The 21,875-nt window shown below is 58.3% G+C and overlaps 1 protein-coding gene and 1 long non-coding RNA gene across 5 annotated transcripts; one reads left to right on the top strand and one right to left on the bottom strand.

Annotated features, from left to right (window-relative positions):
- Positions 1 to 180: 180 nt before the first annotated feature.
- Positions 181 to 5,247, top strand: LOC148163350 (uncharacterized). Its single transcript, XR_015769281.1, has 4 exons — positions 181 to 305; positions 571 to 781; positions 3,472 to 3,636; positions 4,058 to 5,247. It is a non-coding gene; the product is annotated as an uncharacterized LOC148163350 (long non-coding RNA).
- SECTM1 (secreted and transmembrane 1) lies at positions 469 to 16,908 on the bottom strand. 4 transcript variants are annotated; one of them, XM_088028085.1, is made up of 8 exons: positions 16,828 to 16,904; positions 6,931 to 7,011; positions 6,639 to 6,785; positions 4,105 to 4,206; positions 3,432 to 3,743; positions 2,605 to 2,627; positions 2,191 to 2,354; positions 469 to 1,877 (listed from the first exon to the last, which is right to left on the bottom strand). In XM_088028085.1, exons 3-8 carry the CDS (start codon positions 6,721 to 6,723, stop codon positions 1,238 to 1,240), a joined length of 1,326 nt encoding a protein of 441 aa, XP_087884211.1. In that variant the 5' UTR covers positions 6,724 to 6,785; positions 6,931 to 7,011; positions 16,828 to 16,904; the 3' UTR covers positions 469 to 1,237. The 4 variants fall into 4 exon arrangements, with proteins under 4 accessions (XP_087884211.1, XP_087884210.1, XP_087884209.1 ...); XM_088028084.1 differs by lacking the exon at positions 6,931 to 7,011 and having other exon boundaries at positions 16,828 to 16,908; XM_088028083.1 differs by lacking the exons at positions 6,931 to 7,011; positions 16,828 to 16,904 and having other exon boundaries at positions 469 to 1,139; positions 1,358 to 1,877; positions 6,639 to 6,746.
- Between the last annotated feature and the right edge of the window lie 4,967 nt (positions 16,909 to 21,875).

The raw sequence follows: 21,875 nt of genomic DNA, 5'->3' as shown, positions 1-21,875 counted from the left end.
CCAGATGCCCTGGGTCCTCTGGGTCATTTTTCTGCTGAACCTGATTTATGCCCAGAAATCTGGCCTACAGTTCAGGGACCCCGGCATTATGGGGGCGGGGCCTGGAGGGCGGGGAGGGCCCCTGAAGGCAGGGGCGGGGCCGCAGGGAGCAGGGGCGGAGCCTGGAGGGAGGGCGTTGAAAGGCCCCAGGACTCAATCTCCTTAGAGAAACCCTCGAAAATACAAGCTGCAAGGAGGACATGAACACAGTCAGAGACCCAGGCCCGGGACTTCCCTGTAGGCCTAGGCCGAAGTCAAGGCACCGGGTAGGGCCTCCAGTCTGGCGCTTTGCGCGGTGAGGGAGGACCGCCCCCCCCCCCATCGGCATCTTTCGACGCCTTCTGCCTTTTTAGGGCTTTAAGACAGGAAGCAGCTGTTTTTGGTTTTTATGTTTTTCCCCACTTAAAAAAATGTGTATTTCTCAGGTCATTTGATGATTTCTTGGTTGATTTATTTTATTCTTCGTTAGGATTCGGGTTATGGGTTTTCAGAGCACTGAACGTGTAGTTTATTTATTATTTGTTTTTTAAGTAGGCTGCACGTCCAGCGTGGAGCCCAACGTGGGACTTGAACTCATGACCCTGAGATGAAGATCTGAGCTGAGATCAGGAGTCCAACGCTCAACCGACTGAGCCCCGCATGCATCCCCTGAACGTGTACTTTAGAAAAAGCCTGTGTCCCTCGTAAGAATCCATTCCATGGAGTTACACAGCTGTGATCATGAAGACATCTGACAAAGCAGGTTTGGGACGGGAAGGGCCGGCAGGCGGGCAGGTGGGGGAGGGGAGCCCTGGGGAGGTCGGGGGTGGGGGGGTTGTGTGGACACCTGACTGCCAGGCGCCGCCTGTCCGCCTGCCTACGGGAGGGGCTCTGGTACCGCGCCCGCTCGTGGTGGGGGTCGGGCCGCGCTCCACCCCAGGCCTCCATCCGCTGCAGCTTGACTCCAGGACTGCTGGCTGGAGGGATTCCCAAACTTGTTCTTGCCCAGTGCAAAGATAGGATTGTGCCCAAGATCAGCTTCAGACCCACGCTGGGGCATCTCCAAGGGCACAGCAGTGTGTGCCTTCTGCACCTGAGGCTGGAAGCCCAGACCCCCGGTCCTGATGGGGCAGAGAAGGGAGAGGTTCTTTGAGATCAAATGTTTCGGAAGTTGAGATCCCCTCTCCCCTCCTTTATTTTTTTAAGATTTTTTATTTTTTTATTTGAGAGAGAGAGAGGGAGGAAGAGAGAGGGCATACGCCAGGGGAGAGGCAGAGGGAGAGGGACAAGCCGACTCCCCGCTGAGCAGGGCGCAATCCCAGGACCCTGGGATCATGACCTGAGCCGAAGGTAGATGCTTAACCACGGAGTCACTGACTGAGCCATCCAGGCGCCCCTGAGGTTTTCCCATTTTTGACCACAGAGTCTGCTGGGGGGGAGTCGGGGAGCTGAGACACCTGCGGAAGGCTGAGGTGGGGAGGAGCCAGCCACTGGCCTGGGGTGGGGGTGGCGGTGGGGGGCTGGAGGAGAAGCGGCTGCCAGCCTGCGTCCCGTCCTCCCCCCTGCCCCCCCGCCCCCCGGGGTGGGCAGAGAGCTCGCTCCTTGGGCTGAAGGGCTGAGCAGGTCTCCGGTGCCAGCAGGCAGGGACAGGGGCCTGCTTCTGTCTGCCACCGCTGCGTGGTTCCTGGGCATCTGTCAACCAGATGGAGGTGGGACACACCGGGCTCCACTCCTGGGGGGTGAGTACGGGTGCTGGTGGCCTCAGAGTGGGGCAGGACTCCGGGAGTCGGTTCTGGGTTTCAGGCCTGTTTATCACCCTCCTCGTAGGCCCTCCATCTTCCAGCTCAGAGGCATCTCGTCTGAGGAGGGAGGGAGGGATGAGAGCCGCGCTAGAATCTGTGTGCGCTTAGGTCGCGTGTGCTCACACTCACGCAGACACAGCCACCGGGCCACACGTCCTAGGTGTCCTGGAAGGAGCAGGAAGTCCAGCCTCTCTGTGCTGTGCCAGGGTGTCCTGGGACAAATGAGTGCTCCGGGGACCCAGTGGGCCTGACTGGGAGGGAGCCACCTGCCACAGCCAGCTGGGGTCCCCCGAGGGAGGGGCGCGTGCTCTCTGGGCCTGGGGTGACCCCCACCCCCACCAGCCCACCGTCGAGGGGCAGGGCCTCATACCTGGGGCCCTGAGCACTTCCGGCCGGGGGAGGGCAGGGGAACTCTGCCTCTGGTGCAGGATAACACAATGACCACCAGGAAAATGAGGCCGGCAATGATGCTGATGACCACAGGGGCCACCCTGAACTGGTCTCCGGCCTTGGGTGGGCATGGTGTCTCTGGGCCTGTGGGGAGGGGGGGAGGGCGGACATCATTTGTTCACTCACGAGGAATCACTGCCTGCCTTGAGCGCACCCTTGAGGGAGACATCACCCCCAAGGGCAGGGGGCAGGGGGCAGTGTGCAGGAAGGACAGGGGTGTTGGCACGGAGGATGGGGACAGCCTGGGGGGACCTGAGGGGGCTCCCTGGGGGTACCTGGGTGTAGGGTAAAAACACCTACTGCGGGCCTGTGTGAAGAGCGGGCTTCCTCTCACCTTCAGGTCTTGGGACTCTGCCCCTGATGCAGGTGAGACCAGGTGTCAGATGAGACCAGGGCACCAGGAGTCCACAGAGGGCTCGCTGGGTCCCTTCCCCGGGCCTGGCCAGGCTGGGGGCACCGTTCTCAGCCACCCCACAGCTCAGGAACTGGGTGGGGGGTGTGGTGCCTGTGGGTTTGAGCAGTGTCCTGGAGAGGGTGTGGGGACAGGGAGCACTACTCCAAGTGGAGGGAAAGTGAGGAGCTACTCACCTGAGGGGTCGGCAGGCGGTAGGGGGTGGGTGTGGACTGGTCAGAGGGGAGGCCCTGGTCTGGGGGAACCACTGTGCTCTTCAGGTGGACAAGGTCCAGGGCAAGCCTGGGGCAGCAGGGCCAGCGCGGGGCCAGCTTGGGGCTGGCTGGAGAAACCGAGGGATCGTGGGGCCTCTGAGTGAGGGCAGGAAGGCAGGACCCTCAGGGGCAGACCAAGCTCTGCAGGGGCCTCAGGGAGCATTGGGATTGCGGGAGGAACCCCACCCCAGAGGTCGTGAGCGGGAGGAGGTTTGGGGTGGAACGGGAGAGAGGTGCATGGGCCTAGCCTCCTCGCTGGACAGGGCAGCCCCCCAGCCCGAGCCCCCTTCTGGTACAAGGCCTTGGAGGAGTGGAGGCCTGTCTTGTTTCACTCTGCTTTGTGGGAACCCAGGCCTGCCCTCTCTGGGCCCCATCCAGGGGCCCTGAGCACTTCTGCACTTCTGGGGGGGCAAGAGAACTGCTCCCCCCCCACCGCCCCTCCCAAATAGGAAAGCACCCGGGGTGGGGTGGGGGGATGAAGATGCCACCCCTCACCTGAAACGTTCAGTGTGGTGACTCTGATATTTCTCTGCAGACCTTGCAGATACCACCTGTAGCACCCTGCCTGGGTGTGGTTCACATCATCGATCACCAGCTGTGCCATGCTTCCCTGAACCTGGAGCCGCCACCCTCCCTGGCAGAAGCATCCTGGGGGCCGCATGCTGAAGACAGGCTCGAAGCTCTTCCCATGGGAGCTCAGGTAGATGGCCACGCTGAGGAAGGGGTTGGAGATGTTGCAGGCCATCACAGCACGCTCCCCTCTGGACACAGAAACCACTCCTTCGGTGCAGATGGGATTGTCCCATTCTGTGTGCAGGGGACAGGTCACACACAGGTCATGGCTGGGCCTCAGGACGTTCACTGACCACCCTCCCTGGGGCAAAGGGAGGGACGGTGACAAGGCAAGGTCCCCAGGGGCACACGGCCCCGGCTCAGGGTATATGGAGAACACAGTGGAGCACACACATCGCTCAGACAGATCAGCACCTGGGCCTCAAGGGGGAAAACACCACAGAAGTAAAAGTGGGGAGGTTGTGTGTGCGCGTGCACGGACGCCCCCGTGCGGCCGGTGTGGCCTGTCACTGTGCCTGGGCACTTCCCCCGGAGCCCCTCCCTTGCAGGTGGATTCTGGGGCAGGAGGAGGCACGTGCATGCTCTACCCACTCACGTGAGTGTTGCTGAGTCTCGGCCAGGCCTGCAGCCGCCTCACCGTCCCCGGGGTTCTGGGCCAGGTGTGCACATCCGGCTCTGCAGGGAAGGTCCCCGGCTCCTGCAGGACACCGACACCGCCAAGGTCAGAGGCAACGAGCACGGACCCCCACCCCACCTGGCGGCTGTGGAACCAGCCCCACCATCTTGGGAGCCTGAGTCCTGGAGCAAATTCACCCGTTGCCAGCCTCGCTGCACGATCTGGGCGAACTCTGACGGACGGGGACCCTGGAGCGCGGGCACACGGCAGCCGGCGCCCCCCGCGATGGGAGCTGGCCGGCCCAGCCATCCTCCTGTCCTGCTGCAGCAGTGTCCACCGGGCACTGGACACAGGTGGACAGGTGCCAGACGGCGGCACGAGCTCTGGGCACACTGTGTGCTGGGTGAGCCCACTGTTCACCACATTTCACCAAGTCCACACTGTGTGGCAGGTGCCATGTGTGACCATGTGCCAGGGGCCCTGGATGCCCACGGGAGAGAGGGCGTGTTGAGGTGGAAGTTCTGCAAGGCAGGCACGGGCCTAGCAAACCCGGAGTGTTGGGGCACAGTGGGCTCCTCCCAGGCCGAAGTCACAACCTGTACCTTGTGAGCGCAGCCAGCCAGGGCGGCTCAGCCAGCGGGCACGGGTCGGCGGGCAGCAGAGTGGAGAGAGAGCTCGATTCAGGGAGGCTGTGGGGGCCAGCAGGAAACTCCCCGTGTTCCAGAACGGGGCTACAGCGGGGCCGGTCAAGGCCCCATGGACGGAAGACCTCCACATGCCTGTCCGTGGCAGGAACTTGACCCGAGTCTCCCCACTTCCCCACTGTCCCCCTCAGCCACTGGAGTGTTTGTTCTGAGGAGGGGATTTAAAATGCCTTCTTGGGGCGCGTGGGTGGCTCAGATGGTTAGGCGTCTGCCTTCAGCTCTGGTCATGATCCCGGGGTCCTGGGATCGAGCCCCACATCGGGCTCCTGGCTCGGTGTGGAGCCTGCTTCTCTCTCTCCCTCTGCCTCTCCCCCTGCTCATGCTCTCTCTCTCTCTCTCTCTCTCTCTCTGTATCTCTGTGTCTGAAATGAATAAATAAAAATCTTAAAAAAATAAAAATAAAGTAAAATAAAATGGCTCCTCTGCCGAGGTGGTCTGTGTAGACGATGGAATACTATTCAGCCATCAGAGAGAATGAAATCGTGCCAGTTGCAATGATGTGGATGGAACCGGAAGGTATTATGCTGAGTGAAGTAAGTCAATCAGAGAAAGACAATCATATGATCTCACTCATATGTGAAATTTAAGAAACAAAACAGGAACATAGGGGAAGAGAGGAAAAAATAAAACACGATGAAACCAGAGAGGGAGACACACCATAGGAGACTCTCAAGCACAGGAGGCAGACTGAGGGTGGCTGGCGGGGAGCGGAGGGGGCATAGGGTCACTGGCTGACGGGCACTGAGGAGGGCAAGTGATGTGATGAGCCCTGGGTGTGATATGAGACTGATGAATCCCGGACCTCTACCTCTGAAACCAATAATACAGTATATATTAACTAATTGAATTTAAATAAAAAAAATAAAATGCCTTCTCTGCATCTTTACAAAATTGTCAAAGTGCTACATAAACACACACCTGTCATAAAAATTCAAACAACTCTAAAGCAACCCCACTCCACCTATAGAGGGGCCGCTGGGTGGGGGACCCCAGGCCGGGACAGAGCCCTCCACCCTGGTTGCAGGAGCTGTCATCACGCCCACGTGGGAGGCTGACTCGGGGCTGTCAGAGCCCGGCAGAGGGCTGGAACACCGGACTTGCCCTCGTCTGTCCAATGCCCGGGAGCAGGGCTCCAGGACGAGGGGCCTCTGCGGCTCACGGGTTTCCTGCCCAGATGTGCTGGGATCCGGCCTGGGGGTGCCCCACCCTGACCGCACCCGGGAACTGCTGGAGTAGTTACAGAAGCTCCCTCTGCCTGTGATTCTCTTCCACCGGTTTGGAGTGCGCCTGGGGACCGGCACGTTTGAGGAGCCCCTCAGGTGGTTCCACTGCACTGCCCTGACCTGGAGCCGTGCGCGTGGACTGGTCCTGATTCTGCAGCGCCGAGCGTGTCCCGAGAGTCTGCATTTCTAACAAGCTCCCAGGGGATACGGGAGCTGCTGGCCCAAGGAGGGATCCGGGACCAGAGCGGAGACGAGCCCTCAGGCTGGTCCTGCTGCTCCTCCTCCGGCCGTAGCACTTGTCACTGACTGGCCAGGACCCTCTTTCCCTTGGAACCTGGACACGCTCTCGGCCACCCCCATGTTCTGACGGTCATCACTGGGTGCTGGAGCGGGTATCCCCGTCTGCCATCCATGGCGGGACTTGGCTCATGCCATCATGGCCCAGGGGTGCTGGGCCAGCCCCTCTCCCCAGGGCCATGGACACCGCCTGGGCCTGACGTGAATCTGCTCCTCCCACCCCTGCCTCGCCCTCCCCCCCCCCCCTCGCCGGGCCCCCCAGCAGACAGGGTGGGATCCGGAGACTTACTTCCATTCTGAGCACTCAGGGAGGCGGTCAGGAGGATGGTCCGGAGCATCTGGGGCACCGAGAGGGGGAATGTCGAGGTGAGCATGGCCAGCGGGACAGGAGGCCTCAGGGGTCCCGCGTCCTCTTCATCGGCTCTTGGGACCCTCTCTGGAGGAAGGAAAGCCGCAGGGTCAGAGGTCTCCCGGGCTGCAGCCTGGCCAGGGGCGGGCAGCAGTCCTGAGCTCCTCCCTGACCAGCGGTGCCCGGACGCCAGAGCCCCCGCCCCGGCTCTTCTGCTGCACCTTCTCTGTACCTTTAGAACGCGCACGGTGCTGGCCGCTGACGACAGACAAGAAGCACGGACAAGGCAGGAGGAAGCCGCTGGGAGAGAGACCTGCTGACAGCATCAGGATCGTAACAAAATGTGCAAAACTGGCCCGAACTGTGCTCCCGTGGACACGGGTCCTGCCCACTTGGGATCTGACACCATCCCCAGACCTCCCTGCCCTCGCACTTTCCTCGGCTGGGGGGCCCCTGCTGCCTTTTGGGACCCCCTCAGGGAACAGGCTCTTGTCCACAAAAGGAGCCCTCTCCTGGGGTACTCACACAGCGGGCCCTCCGTCTCCTCCCACGCGAGCACCCACTGCGGGCTTCCGAGGCCCTCCCGGCCTCCATTAAATGTGACATTTTTTCTGGGTAAACTATTTAAAAGTATCTTATTTTATATATTCATTTTTAAGATTTTATTTTTAAATCAACTCTGCACCCAGTGTGGGGCTCGAACTCACAACCCCGAGACCAAGAGTCCCGCGTTCCGCCGACTGAGCCGGCCAGGCGCCCCTATTTAAAAGTATTTTAAAATTGCTTGCCAGACCATTGGTTGACCTTTTGATTGAAAAGTAATAACAGACTTTTTGCTTTGTCTTTGAGCAGTTTTAGATTTACAGAAAAATTGGGCAGAAAGTGCAGAGTCGGCACGTGTGAGCACTGTCGTGGCTCACACATCACAATCTGTGGACACGCGGTCATTGCCTGAAGTCCCTACTTCTCATACTTCACGGCTCACTCGTGTGTCAAACGCAAGGGGAGTTTGGACAAATGCATAATGACTCGCATCCATCATTATGTCCCCCACAGAGCTGTCCCAAAACCCTGCGCTCCCCCTGCTCACCCCCTTCCCCCGACACCCGGCAACCCCTGGTCTTCCTTGTGTCTCCATAGTTCTGCCTTTTCCAGAATGTCATACGGTTCGGGACCCTTTGGTTTTGAATTCAGCTGTTTGGGGAGAATGGGGCACCAGGGCCAGCAGCACAAGGAACTTTGGACTTAATGGCCTCCAGGCACTTGGGGCCACCGGTGACCAGGCCCAGTCCTGACCCCAGTAAGGGGAGTCGCGCCGGCAGGAATGACCCCAGCCCCACCAGGGCCACAGAGCACCCCCATTCTGTGCTGCTGTGTCGAGCTCCCCAAGACCCCTGGGGGCCTGAGCAGGCGGGCCTGTCCTCCCATCTTGACCCCATCAGCCAACCCAGGGGTTCCTGGTGGGTTTCCCGGTGGGGTCTTACGTGAAAACCCACTGATCTGGGGGCCTTGGAGCAGCGAGAGAAGGCCTACCTTGCTCCGCACAACCTCACCATGAAAGGAAAATGGCTAGATCCAGCTTTTGAAAGAAACATCTAATCTGGGATGGGAAGAGAGTTTCAAGAATGTTAAATGCAAACCACCTCCTGCGCTCCTGGCTTCCTGAATGGCACAGCCCCAGGGGCTCTGGGTGGGCGGCCACACTCGGGGGATGGGGGGAGGGGACCCGGGCACAGGCTGGGTGCACAGGCCCAGGCCTGGCCCAAGCTGGCTTGTCCTTCCCAGAGACAGATAAGGAGGGATAGACTGACAGACAGCCCGGCTGATGGATGGAGGCTTTCCTTCCCTCTCAATCCACACAGGGCTCTGGGGTCCCGGGGTGGGTTGCATACAGGGTGTGGTGTGCCCGCAGGTGTCCTGGTGCTCTGGGCTCCCAGGGGGCGAGGACCTGTGCTGAGCTGAGTGGCCCCTGTGTGCGTATGTGCCCTTCTCCCAAGGACACTGACCCTGAGTCCCTGCGACCAAGGGTTTTGGCCAATGTGCTGTATGTGCCTGGCATCTTAGGAATGTTCTAGTAACTGTGTTCCTAAATTTCACAAGTTAGAAGAAGCTGCTACACAACCCGCCAGGCAGCTGTCCATCCATGGATGGATATCCGTTGAAGGTAACAGTGCCCAGAGCTGCTCACTGCGGTCCTCGGGTGCCTTTCTTACCCCTGGTGCAGGCCAGGCCAGCGATCGGGGCCCAGGAGGCTCATGCCAAGCTCTGACCTGGACCCTGACATGCACCCGGGGCACACCCCTTCCCAAGCCTCCGGGGAATCACTCCCTGGCTTTCCATTGCTTTTGCCCCTCTGTTCATTCCTAAAACCCAGAGAAGCTTGATTCAGCAGTTTCTTTTCTTTTCTTTTTTTTAAAAGATTTTATTTATGGGGCGCCTGGGTGGCTCAGTCGTTAAGCGTCTGCCTTCGGCTCAGGTCATGGTCCCAGGGTCCTGGGATCGAGCCCCGCATCGGGCTCCCTGCTCCGTGGGAAGCCTGCTTCTCCCTCTCCCACTCCCCCTGCTTGTGTTCCTTCTCTAGCTGTCTCTCTGTCGGATAAATAAATAAAATCTTAAAAAAATAATAAAAAAATAAAAGATTTTATTTATTTGAGAAAGAGAGAGAGAGAGTGAGAGCGCATGAGCAGGGGGAGGGGCAGAGGGAGAAGGAGAGAGAGAGAGAGAAGCAGACTCTGCTGAGCGTGGAGCCACATTCAGGGCTCGATCCCACGACCCTGAGGTCATGACCTGGGCCAAAACCCAGGGTCAGTCGCTAAACTGACTAAGCCCCCCAGGCGCCCCTGATTCAGTAGTGTCTGGTGGTGTAGCAGGCTACAGGGGCTGTTTCTGGTAGATGGGCCTCCCTTTGCAATCTCGCCAGGCCCAGCCCCAGGACAGTGGGGTGTAACTGCCCCGGGAGCTGAGTCACACGGGCCTCACCAGGCGCGGCCACATCCCAGGAGGGCCTGGGGTGGGGGCTGGTGCTGCTGTCTCCGCACTTCCTCTGCGTGACTTTTCTTCCCCCTTTCATTTTTCTGAAGTAGGCTCTGCGCCCGGCTCTCACGGGTCTCCCTGTGCCCAGACAGGAAGCCCGTTTGAGGAGACCCTTATCACAGACACCCCGCCCCAACCCCCCCTCCCTCTCCCTCCGTACCGTGTGTATGGGGTGAATGGCGGCCCCCAGAAGACACGCCCGCCCACAGCCTGCAAACGGGACCTCGTTTGGAGAGAGGGTCTTCGCATCCCTAATTACTAGGACAAGCGTATGGGAGGAGGGTGGGCTCTGACTCCAACATGACTAGTGTCCTTAGAGGAAGAGGGACATCTGGACAGAGACAGAGACACACCGGGAGAACGCCGCCCGACCGCGGGGACAGAGACCGGGGTGTGGCCCCCAGAAGCTGGAAGACACAAGGGTCCTCTCTTAGAGCCTTGGAGGGCGCGCGGCCCCGCCCACACCTTGATTTTGGGCTCCTGGTCTCCACCACTGTGAGAAAACAAACATCTGGGCTCCTGGGTGGCTCAGTCGGTTAAGCGTCTGCCTTCGGCTCAGGCCGTGATCCCAGGGTCCCGGGATCGAGCCCCGCATCGGGCTCCCTGCTCGGCGGGAAGCCTGCTTCTCCCGCTCCCTCTGCCTGCCTCTCTGCCTACTTGTGCTCTCTCTCTCTCTATCTCTCTGTCAAATAAATAAGTAAAATCTTTTTAAAAAGTAAAAGAAAAGAAACATCTGTTGTTTTGAACCCCCAGGTTGTGGTCCTTTGTCACGGCCGCCGAGGACGCGCACACGACCCCCTGCCCCTGAGCCTGCAGCACCCAGTGACCCAGTGACTCCAGCTGTCTCCGGACCCAGACAATCACGCGCAGGCCCTGGGCGTGGAGGGAGCCTTCAAGGCCGGGTTACCTTACTCCGCATCTGGGTCTCACCTTGCTGCGCCCTTTGGGGGAGGCCTAAAGCCCCACTCCCCGGGGCCCGCACCCTGGTGAGGGCCGCCCCCCAGCGCCGCCCTCCCCCCAGGCCTGTCTCTGTGGCCCTGACAGGGCCTGGTGCCTCGGGACGTCCATCTCACCCTGGCCCCCCGCCCTTTGGGTGTCCATGTTGCCGCGGCCTTTGCAAACTCCGCCTACTTTTCTCGGGTTGTCTGTCTTCTCCTTACGGGTTTGTGAGACTTAGGTTTTAGAGAAACAAACTGTTATCCTCAACGTGCTCCTACTCCGTCATTTCTCCTTGGATCGTTTCTGGAATAACAAGACCCTACGTGTTTATGTCATCCTGCGTTGTCCTTGAAAGCTTCAAGGTTTCGTTTAAGTGTTATTTAAATGTTTGTTGTTTGAGGTGCCCTTTTGCAGAAGCCTCCCAGTCCGTGGGGAATCCACGGGCTGCCAAACTGGATTTCCACATTCGAATCATGAATCACCTCAAAGCCATTTTGCAAGGGTCGCGTGACAGGGTCCAACGCTGCTTTCTTCCAAGAAAGTGGGCTGTGCCCAAGGCATCCCGAGAGTGGCACACACCATCCCCTCCATTCCACCTCTCTGCCCGTGGGCGACTCGCCCAGGACGCTGCCAACCCCAAAGTTTCCAGTCGCTTTGTCAGCTGTGTTCACCCTGGGAAGGCAGGTTCTCTCCTCTGCTCTGTTTATCTTTCTTTACAGGTTTGTTTCTCCATGAGAATGTTTTAACATAACTGAAATCAATTTTCTTCTTAGAACCAGAATTTGCTGATGACTGGAGAGGGGCGGCTGCCCGGATCCCGCCCGAATGAATCTGCTCTGAGTAACATGAAAGACGCAGAGATTTCACAGCTGGATGCGATCCACTGGCATCCTTGTTGGTTTCGATGCCTGTCAGCAATCGCCAAGATCAGGCACAAACAGTTCATTAAATGCTGCTTACGTGGATGGAAGGTTCTAGAAAGAGGAATCAAAACTCCCTGTGCTGGGGCTTTTCCTGGCCCCTCAGGTAAGATTTGCTCAGTTTTCCCCAAGCATTATTACAAAATAACTTCTCTTGAATTGGAAGACACACATTTTTTCTTCCTTTCTTTCACCCCCCTTACACAAATCCTCTCAAAACGGTGCCCAGTGGCCCACAGGCATCCTTGCTGATCCCAGCGGCCTCTCCCAGGCCGGTGGCCAGAGCCCTCCGCGTCAGCCTGAGGGAGAGATCTGCGTGGGCACTGCCCTACCCCCAAGCCGGGCCGTGCGCAGGGCTACCACGGAGCCGCGGGTCGCGGTGCGGGCCGAGCACCAGCCCTGTCTCTGGCGTCTCGCCTCCGGCCGGGCCGTAGAAGAGGCCCTAGGCAGGCCCTGTGGGGTTTCTGGTCTCCAGCTTCGAGAACAGTCTGCAGGGGCCTTTGCAGTTGCCTCAAGCCTTCCCTGGGCTCCCCAGCGTCCGCCTCCTGTGATGGGGGCCAGGGCGTCCCCCCGGTGGTCCCCTCTTGGTCCTCGGTGCACCTGTCTGTTCTCTGCTGCCCTGGGCCAACCTCAGCACAGCCTCAGGTGTGCTTCCCTGGCGCTCCAACGTGGGTCGGGGTCCCCCCGTCTTGGGGGTGGAAGGAGGCAGGCCAAGCTCTCCTCTGGCTGGAGGTGAGAGAGCACACTCCAGGGGAGGCCGGCTGACCCAGGCTCCAGCCCTGCTCGGATAGGCGAAGGCACACCCGAGCTAGCGGGCGGGAGTCCCCAGCGCAGCGTGCAGGATTCACACGGGAACCAGAAGCAGACGGCCACCGGGGCGGCCAGCCCCTCGTCCTGGGCGCTGAGTGAGTCTCCCGTTGGTGGCCTGGTGTGCACTGAATGCCCAGCGGACGTGCCTCTGCGCCCTCCGTCCAGACATGCGTGTATTTCCACCCCAGGTGTCAGGCGCGACCTCAGGACTTAGCAGGAAAGGCAGGAGATACCCACGGGTCTGCAGTACTCGGAACGAGGCCCTTCCCCTCAAAACCTCCCTCATCACGCCATTGTCCTGACCATTGCCGGGTATTTATCCTTCTCAGTAAACTTAGGGGCATGTTTCGAGCTCCAAGTAAACTGTGGGGATGTTGACCGAGAATAAACAAATGAACGGGCTGTTTCACAATCCTGCACCAGGGCCTCACTCCACGCAGAGCCAGGGCCGTCTCTGTGGGGTCTTCTGTGATCCCACGCAGGCTCCCCGGCCCCCTGAGACACAGCCGCCCCCCCCACACACACACACAGGCGCACATGAGCACACGCACCCTCTCTGTGATCCCCTCAGGCCCGCAGACATGCTCTGCATGCAGCAGGTGATCAGTCTCTGTGGACCTGAGCGGCCTCCCTGCCCAGGGTTCCCTTCTGGTCCTCACTTGGACCAGGCGACATGGAGAGTTGGTCACCTCAGCGAAGGTGACCTGCCCTCCCTGGACTTTGAGAGGGTGTGTGTGTGTTGACGAGCAAAAGGAAAGTGAAAAGCAGGCAGCCTCGCTCTGTCACCTGAGGCAGCTGGGTGTGGGAGATGCTGACCTTCTGCAACCAGGGCACGGCCCCTGGAGGAGATGGGGTGCAGGGTGCCCCGAGCCCCAGGCAGTCCTGGCCCGGTCACCCTCTGCTCTCAGGTATTTCGTCTGCCTGCTGAGGGAAGCATACCAGCCGGGGCCGGCCCCGCCAGCCTTCCAGGCCTCATCAGCCTCCCCGCCCCACCCGCTCCCAGCCTCTGCAGTTTCTAATACACCATGTATCCCCCAATCCTAACAATTATTTTACATTGACTAATTTTTAAAATCTTATTATCTACTCTGGCCTCACCTTAAGAAATACACATCTGTAGTGATCGTTAGATGTGCTATTTATATGTTTTTCTAATGTGCAATGAACTGGCTACAAGACAAGCCAGGAAGTGTCATGGACTCCCTACCACCACCGGCATCCTCCCGTGGTCCCTGGATCTGTCTCGTCTTCCGCCATGTCCTCCAAGGGAGGCTGGAGTTTGTGCTCACTGAGGGCACGGGCTCCAAGATGGGCACTGGCTGGGACTCCAGCTTCTCTTCCCATTGCCCAAAGTCCTCCCCCACCGAAACCTTCCTCTCAGGCTCTGGATGGCCCTCCCCTCACTCACAGGCATCTATGGGTCACTCTTCACACTCTCCTTGTGTTGGGAGAGGTTCTGCCTCTTTGTGAAATCCCCTGGTTCCAGACTTAGGATAAGGGGATAACTGAGATGCTCCCCTTTTCCCCTCTAAACTGTGTCCACCTTGGGGTGGTGTCACATCCTCCATCACAGTCCCTGTGGCACTGGGTGGAAGTCAGTAGAGCATGCAACTCGATCTCAGGGCTGTGAGTTCAAGTCCCACACTGGGTGTGGAGACTATTAAAAAAAAAGTTAAAAACAAAAAGAACTGGACTAGAGATGGGGATCCAGACTAGAGATGGAGGATCTGGAACTAGAGTTAGAGATGAGGGATCTGGACTAGAGTTAGAGATGGGGGATCTGGACTAGAGATGGAGGATCTTAACTAGAGTTAGAGATTGGGGACCTGGACTAGAGATGGGGGATCAGGACTAGGGTTAGAGATGGGGGATCCAGTCTAGAGATGGAGGATCCAGACTAGAGATGGGGATCTGGACTAGAGTTAGAGATTGGGGATCTGGACTGGAGATGGAGGATCTGGACTAGAGTTAGAGATGGAGGATCCAGACTAGAGATGGGGATCTGGACTAGAGTTAGAGATTGGGGATCTGGACTAGAGATGGGGATCTGGACTAGAGATTGGGAAGCTTCCAACATCCTCTTGCACAACCTGCCACCCTGAGCCCTTCTGGGATCCCACAGCTGTCCTGGGCTCCACCTGGCTTTTATTATTGACTAGGGGTCCTCCCTTTGGATCAGGGCATAGATCTCAGCTGGGCCCGTGGCATGGATGCCAATGCTGAACCCCAGGCTTATCTGTGAGGACAGTCTCCAGCTCAGCTGGCTCCCCTTGGAATAGTCCAGAGATCAGAGGGCAGGGCAGGGAGCCAGACGGGCTTTCCCCTCACTGCTCACGGCACTGTTCTACCTCTCCCGGCACTCCTGCTCTCAGCTCTGGGGAATCCTATTTTTACTGGGAGGTGGGGAGGTAGTCTGAGTCCAGTTTGGGTGTGATTCCAGGGACTTTGCTCTTTCAGCCCTGAGTCACAGGCGGCCACTCTCTGGGCACAGAGCCAAAGGCAGCAGAGGTCTAACTCCTGCCCCTTGGTGTGCTGGCTCTGCCCGTTCATTTGTCTGTGACGAACAGAGCCCAGTCCTGGCCATCTCTGGATATTAACCCTTACACAGCATGAGACCTGGACCCCTGGACAGCAAAACTCATTGCTGGGGAGGCCAGCTGGGCCTCCAGACCTCAGTGACTGGGTCCTGGAGGCCCCTGACGGTACTGAGCCAAGCTCTTCCTGCCCAGTGGTGGCTGTGTCCATCTGCCCCCAGGCCCTGGCTGACCCAACCCCCGGCTGTTGCTCAGCATTGGATTCAAGATTAACCAAGCCCAGGAGTCAGGTGGTTTGGGGAATTTACTAGGAGAAAATTCACTCTGGTGAAACAGGCTCCTCCCTGGGCTTGCCAGGCACAATACAGACACCCAGTTACATTTGAGTATCAGACTTGTACTACATGTTCCGTGCAATACTGGGGACATACGTATGAAGAATGTTGCCGCCAACACAGCAAAGGAGAGAACAACCAGAGGGAGGGGGACCAGGACATGACGGGGAAAGGGACAGGCAAGAAGACAGAAGCTTGTGTGGAGCAGGGGGGCCGAACGTGGGGCGCAAGCTGGAGGGCAAAATGAACACGACGGTGCAGGTTTCTCTCCGATTATCACCCCAGGACCGGCGTCTGCCTACCAGGATGGGAATGATACAGCCGGCGTTTGTGGGTCCCCGACCAAGGATGACTCATGGGTGCTGGAGCTACTCACACTTGGGAGTCAGTGACACGATCTGGAAAGTGCGTGTTGCTGCCGGGAACTTGTCCCAGTCTGGGAAAAGGGAAAACTGAGGGAGTGGCCCCGGGGTGCGTAGGGGTCCTCCACTCCCACAGCACCGAAGAGGGGCTGGTACCACTTTCTCCCCTGCGGCAGGGGCTTCAGAGTTTACATGGAAATCCAGGGCAGGAGGCTGAGCTGGCTGCGTGGGAGGTGACCAACCGCTCTGGGAGACAGCTGCAGCCTGCAAAGGCTGTGGAGCCCCAACCTGAGCTGGGGTGGAGGGAACCCCCCCTGCTGCTGGGGCCGGGAGGGGTCTCCAGCTGGGCAGTAAAGTCCTCTAGGCCTGGGGCCTGGGCGGGGAAACACTTCCATCACCCCTCCGCCTGGCGGCCTCCCGCTGGGCTCACCAGCCTCCTGCTCTGAGAACCCTCTTCCCCACTACCAGCCCCGGAGCTACCTCCCCTGGACCGTGGGGCCAAAAGCACATCTGCCGCCCACCCTCACTGTCACAACCCAGGGCCAGGAGGGCCTCCCAGGGGCTCTGACTCCTCTACCCACAGGCCTGGCAAGTGGTTTCCATGCCGCAGATCATTAAACAGCAGTGGGTGATGCATTGAATTTAGAGATTGCTGCCAAACCAAATGTGAAGGGGAGCATGGAAAGGGGCCGCTAAAAAATTCACTCTGGGGAAACTGGCTCCTCTCCCGGCTTTCCAGGCGCAGGACCCCTTCCCGGGTCGGGGAAGCCTCAGGAGGCTCATTTCTCTTTTACCGGTGTGTGTGAGTGAGTGTGTGTGCATCATGGGTGTGTGAGTCCGCGAATGTGAGTGCACACGCGTGTAAGTGTGGGTCTGCGGGAGCCCGGGATGCGACCTCCCTGCCCTCTCAAGAGCCGAGCCTGTGTGTCCGCAGCGGAGAGGCAGGTCCCCGGTGCGACCGGCGGCCTCCGTCCCTTCTCCTCCCCCCCACGGCGCGCACCCTTTGCCCCCTGCTCCCTGGCCCACGGACCCTGGCGGGGCACTCGGGGCCGCACGTCTGCGGGTGAGGGTCAGCCCAGCGCTCCGGGGTCTCCATCCCCAGTACCCGGAGCCCTTCGACCGCGGGACGCCCCCGCCACGTGCCCGGCTCGTGCGCCCCTTTCCTGCGTGCCCACTCCCTGCGCGCGCGCCCTCACCTGCGCCCCGGCTCCCCGCGCGCGCCTCTGCCCCGGGCCACTGGCTGCTGCCGCCGGTCTTTGCGCGCTGCGGGCCGGAGAGGAGAGTCGGGCGCTCCGTGAGGGCGGAGCCAGGGGAGGAGGCTGCGGGAAGGAGGATCCCGGATACGCACCCAGGTCCTAGATACAGGAGGGAAACCCCGAGTTCGGGGAAGTCACTCGAGTCTTGGGAACTGCCCTGAATTCACAGAAAAGGTTTACGACTTTCTTGGTAGTTCTTTATTATATCTTTATTTAAAAGCGCTTCATTAGAAAACAGGAAAACAGCAAAACAGCCGGGGCGGGGGGGGCGTTTTTCCAGGAAAGCTGACCAGATGCTCCTTTGGGGTGGGTGGGTTCGCTTCCCTGCATGGACCAGGGGAGCCCGCGGGTCCTCGCCTGTGCGCACCGCACGCACGCACACGCAGAGCCAGCTGTGCCCGCTGAGAATGCACAGGAGCGTGTGAAGCCTGAGAGTTGTCTCAAAAGCAAGTGGGGTCCAGACTACACCTGGAGGTAGTCGGGGGCGGGGGGAGCAGGGGGGCTGCTGGCAGGAGTGAGTAGGAGCGGGGGGGGTGGCACACAGTTAAAAGGTCAAACTGCTTTTGGTTAACTCTTGGCCAGAACGAGGCCCTCCTCCCAGCTTCTCCCCACTGAGGGTCCTGCGGCGGGTGGGGAGACACATCCTGGACGAGGTCAGGTGTCCCAGGGGTGCACCTGTGTGAGGTCAGTCCCGAAGAGAAGTTTGGAAGTGGGGATTTGTTCATTTCTCACATACACATGGTTTTGGTGGTTATTATAAAAATCACTAAGGTGAAAGTTTCTCCTTAAGTCTTTGACGGAGACCGGTGTGGAAGCTTTGCTGGTGTCCAAGTGTTTGTTCCTTGTGCTGTCCTGGACCCTGGCCCAGCTTTCCAAGGCTAGCCAGCCTGGGCCCAGCTCCAGTTAATACAGACCCAGAGGCGGTCACCCGCCCTTCCTCCACTCCTTGCCACTCCCCACTGACCAACCCGTTTAAACTCTGCAAGCTTCAGCTTCCTCCTCGCGGAGGGGCTGGTGTGTGGATCTGGCCTGCAGACAGTCCTGTGAGCTCACACCCAGGGCAGGGAGATGTTCCAAAGGACTAACCTTTGTCTGGTGGGCAGAGAAAGCTCAGAGCTGGTCATCCTCACAGGAAGATGGCACCTCCATGGAGGGGTACAGAGGCCAGAAGCCCCTGCCCCCACCCAGAGGCCAACGAAGCTCTTGAGGGAGGCCCCACAAATGATCACCCAGCCTGGGACCTAAATGCCACCTGCCCTAGGCCTCTGTGCCTGCCCCCCCCACCCCCCGGCACTGGCCCTGGACCTGAAGGAGGGGCTCGTCCCTGAGGCCACCTCCCAAGTCGGCCTTTCCTTCCCATCACAGCCGGCATTGCCCAGGGTCCCTCAACTCAGCAGGGGCTCCTGGGCAGCGGCTGGTGACTGCCAAGTCCCTGAGGCATGGGGCTGTTCAGGAGGGAGGGTAGGAGGGCCCCACGCGGTGCGGAACCTTGAGCGTCAGCTGAGGGCTGAGACTCTTTTGTCCCCATGCAACCAGACGCCCTGGGGAGTTTGATGTAAATGTGTACCCAGGTAAAGCACTTAGGTATCTTGAAAGTGAAATAAGTTTGTTTGTTTGTTTTAGATTTTATTTATTTATTTGACAGAGAGACACAGCGAGAGAGGGAACACAAGCAGGGGGAGTGGGAGAGGGAGAAGCAGGCTTCCCGCGGAGCAGGAAGCCCGATGCGGGGCTCGATCCCAGGACCCCGGGACCATGACCTGAGCCGAAGGCGGACGCTTAACGACTGAGCCATCCAGGAGCCCCAAGTTTGTTTATTTTGGAAGTAGTACAGAAACCTTACAAAACCACTCAAATGTTCCAGGAAGGAACAATGAAAGGAGCTGGTGTGTCTCATGGCGACCCCTGCTTCATTCTCCAGAGGCGATGCTGTGGACACGTCCTCCTAACTTTCTGGAAATATTCTGTGTGTACAAACACTCACACATAACCCATGTGTGTATCCTTCCCATTTTCATACAATCCTGGGATCCGGTCTGCGGACAGGCGCTCGGCTCCTTCATTTCCCCCTTCCTCCCTCTCTGTAGGATTTCCTATCCCCTCCATTTCCTCAGATCACAGCTTCTGCTGCATCACATGATGTGTGGGCTTTCATTTTCGTTCTTTGGGTTCCTGGAATTTGGGGTTTCAGTTGTGATTTCCTATCGAGCTGAAAACACTGGTCAGCACCGTGTTCTTATGCTCCCCAAGCCTGTATTTACCAGCTGGTGACCCCACTCTAGCTTCATTCATCGCCTGGGTCCCCCATCTCTGAATGGACCCACTCTTGTGAATGCCTCCAGCGTCCTGAGATGTACGTGTGTTCCCTGACGGTGCCCCTCATGCAAGGTGGTCAGTGGGGAAGCGTGCCCTCTTCTGTACTTGCCGATTTTGATCAGCTCGAGCTGTCGATAACTGAGTGGGTCGGAATCCCTCATTATGATGGGGGCTTGTCGATTACCCTGCAGTTCTAGCAATCCTTGACCGTATATTTGGGAGTGATTTTATTAGATGTCTTCAGATTCTAAATTGATCTATCTTCTTGGTAAGTTGAGACTTTATCATTAGTGACCCTCTGCACTTCGATCATCCAATTTATTTCAGAGTCTATTTTGTCTGATATCAGTACACCAACTCCCTTTGGTTAAAATATTCTTGATCCTTTTCCAGACTTTTCCTTTCAGCTGCTGTGTGTCCGCAGGTGTTAGGTGCATCTCTGGTAAGTGGACAATATCTCACTTTTTTTTTAAGATTTTATTTAGTTATTGTCCAGAGAGAGCGCACAAGCAGGGGGAGCAGCAGAGGGAGAGGAAGAAGCAGACTTCCTGCTGAGCAGGGAGCCCGATGCGGGACTCGATCTCAGGACCAGAGATCATGACCTGAGCCGAAGGCAGACGCTTACCTGACTCAGCCACCCATGTGCCCCAATATCTCACTCTTATCAATGGCTGCCTCACCCCTCAGCACACCTGGGCTGCTCTGTCTCCTTCTTTTTCTCATCCAAGATTGTTGCTTGGTTCTTTGTTATTGTCTTGTTCTCTTTTGTCTAACAATCTAATTATAATTTATCTGTTTTAGAAAATTTTAAAGTTTTAAAATGTAAGACTAATTGTAAATTCTCGACTCACGTACTATTTCTGCTTCTGGAGGAATCCACAGCTCAGCGTGTTGTTTTCCTTCTGAAATCTCTTTCCTCAAACATCTGTTTATTTTTGTCCTGAGCCACCACAGGGTTTTGTTTTTAGAGTTTCACTTTAGAAAGACTCACATTTTTAAAAAAGATTTTATTTATTTGAGAGAGAGAGAGAGCACGAGCAGGGGGAGGAGCGGAGGGAGAGAGAGAGGCAGGCTCCCCGCTGAGCAGGGAGCCCCACAAGGGGCTCGATCCCAGGACCCCGCGATCATGACCCCAGCTGAAGGCAGCTTCACTGACCAAGCCACCCAGGGGCCCCTGGAAGAATCCTGTTTTTAATATTGACCCTTCCTAGACAAGACCAAGACCATACGTTTTTCTATTTATCTGAATGCTCTTTTTATTTTCTTCAGATTATGACATCATTTGTATAAGCAGTTCACATTTCTTACTAAATTTGGGGGTATTTTTGTGGCTGCCTTAGGTAACGTGTGTGTGAGCTGCAGGATGATGCCTCACACGTCTATTTGGCCACAGTGCCCAGAACTCCTCCTTCCCCACGGTCCTCCTGTGAGCCCTTCGGATGCGGCAGCTTCTGAGGGCAGGATGGCCGCAGGTGTTTGGGGGCCCCATCAGCGGCCACAGGTCCCGGACGGGAGACGCTGAAGGGCCTCACAGTCCAGTTCTGGCCAGGGCTGGACCTGGGGCAGACACCTAGGCAGTCACAGCTGGGCCACAGCCGACTGGACCAGGGACGAGATCCTTACTCGCCCACATCCTTCCCCAGAAGCTGCACCTCGGTGTTACTTTCCTGAGGTGGTATCAGGAATGGGGTCAGGGTGGCAGCTCTGCCTGGAAGGGGTGTGGAGGAGAAGGGGCAGGCTCACCAATACCGGCCGGCCACCCTCGGCTGATTTTAAAAATTGAAACCCTCTCTCCCCCGCGGTCATGACAAGGTGTTCATTATAGAACATTTACAAAGTGTAGGTAAGAAAGGCGAAATCACCATCAGGTGACACCGGATGTCACCTCTGGGGGGAGCCTTCTGGTACTCACATGCGTAGTGATTGTAATTCCCCCCACGGTGGCAATGCCGGGGTTGGTGGGCTCCATCCTCCGTGTACCCTGAGGGAGTTCCTGGGCCGTTTTTTTGAGCTGCCCCCCTGTGACTCCGACCCTCCGGTGCCCCACAAGGAGCCCCCACCCCCGCCTCCTCAGCCCCTCTCCCACCCTGGGCTGTGGTCTCCACCGCTGTGGGAAGTTCGAGTCAACCCTGCCGTCCTCAGGGCACAAAGGGCCCCCTACCCTGTCCAGCTGTTGCCCCCTGCTTGGCCTCCAGCTGGTCCCCAAATAGCAAGATGCCCCTTGTTCCAGTCCGCCTGAGCTCAGCGTGGGCATCCTGTCCCAGACTGGGCACAACTGGGCGTGCGGGAGTGAGCGCTCACCCCATCACTCCCTGCCTGACGTGTGGGGTGTGGGGGCTACAGAGGCAGGCACAGGCCCCTGGGGAAGGCGGGAGTGCAGGTCTGGCCCATCCCTGAGCCAGCCTGGCCTTCCCCTGCTCCCGGGCAGCAGGAGGGTGGGGCCCCGGCCTGAGCCCCGCTGCCAGACCCCAGGGAGCCCTCCCTGAGCCCTGCTGGGGTGCAGGTGATGCGGAGCGGGCGATCAGACCTGCCCCTCAGGACCCTCACCCTGCAAGGCACGGCCGTCTGGTAGCACATCCCTTTTGATGTTCTCAGTATTTATTGGTTTCTTTAACTGCTCTGTTCCAACAACACAGATCCTCCCTCTAATCAGCTGTTTACTTGGCAGATAT

This window comes from Eumetopias jubatus, unplaced genomic scaffold, assembly GCF_037043125.1.
Source record: "Eumetopias jubatus isolate StellerSeaLion01/CBP00866 unplaced genomic scaffold, mEumJub1_p1.0 scaffold_10, whole genome shotgun sequence".
Taxonomy (NCBI): domain Eukaryota; kingdom Metazoa; phylum Chordata; class Mammalia; order Carnivora; family Otariidae; genus Eumetopias; species Eumetopias jubatus.
The sequence above is the reverse complement of the archived record's forward strand: the minus strand, read 5'-3'. Positions and strand labels throughout refer to the sequence as shown.

Excerpts from the sequence above, each read along its gene's own strand:
- SECTM1 (XM_088028084.1), bottom strand. The coding sequence starts at position 6,723 with ATGCTCACCTCGACATTCCCCCTCTCGGTGCCCCAGATGCTCCGGACC. Across the intron at positions 3,744-4,104 it reads CGAGACTCAGCAACACTCAC|AATGGGACAATCCCATCTGC; the intron begins GTGAGTGGGTAG and ends CCCTGCACACAG. Across the intron at positions 2,355-2,604 it reads CAGAGTCCCAAGACCTGAAG|GCCCAGAGACACCATGCCCA; the intron begins GTGAGAGGAAGC and ends CCCTCCCCACAG.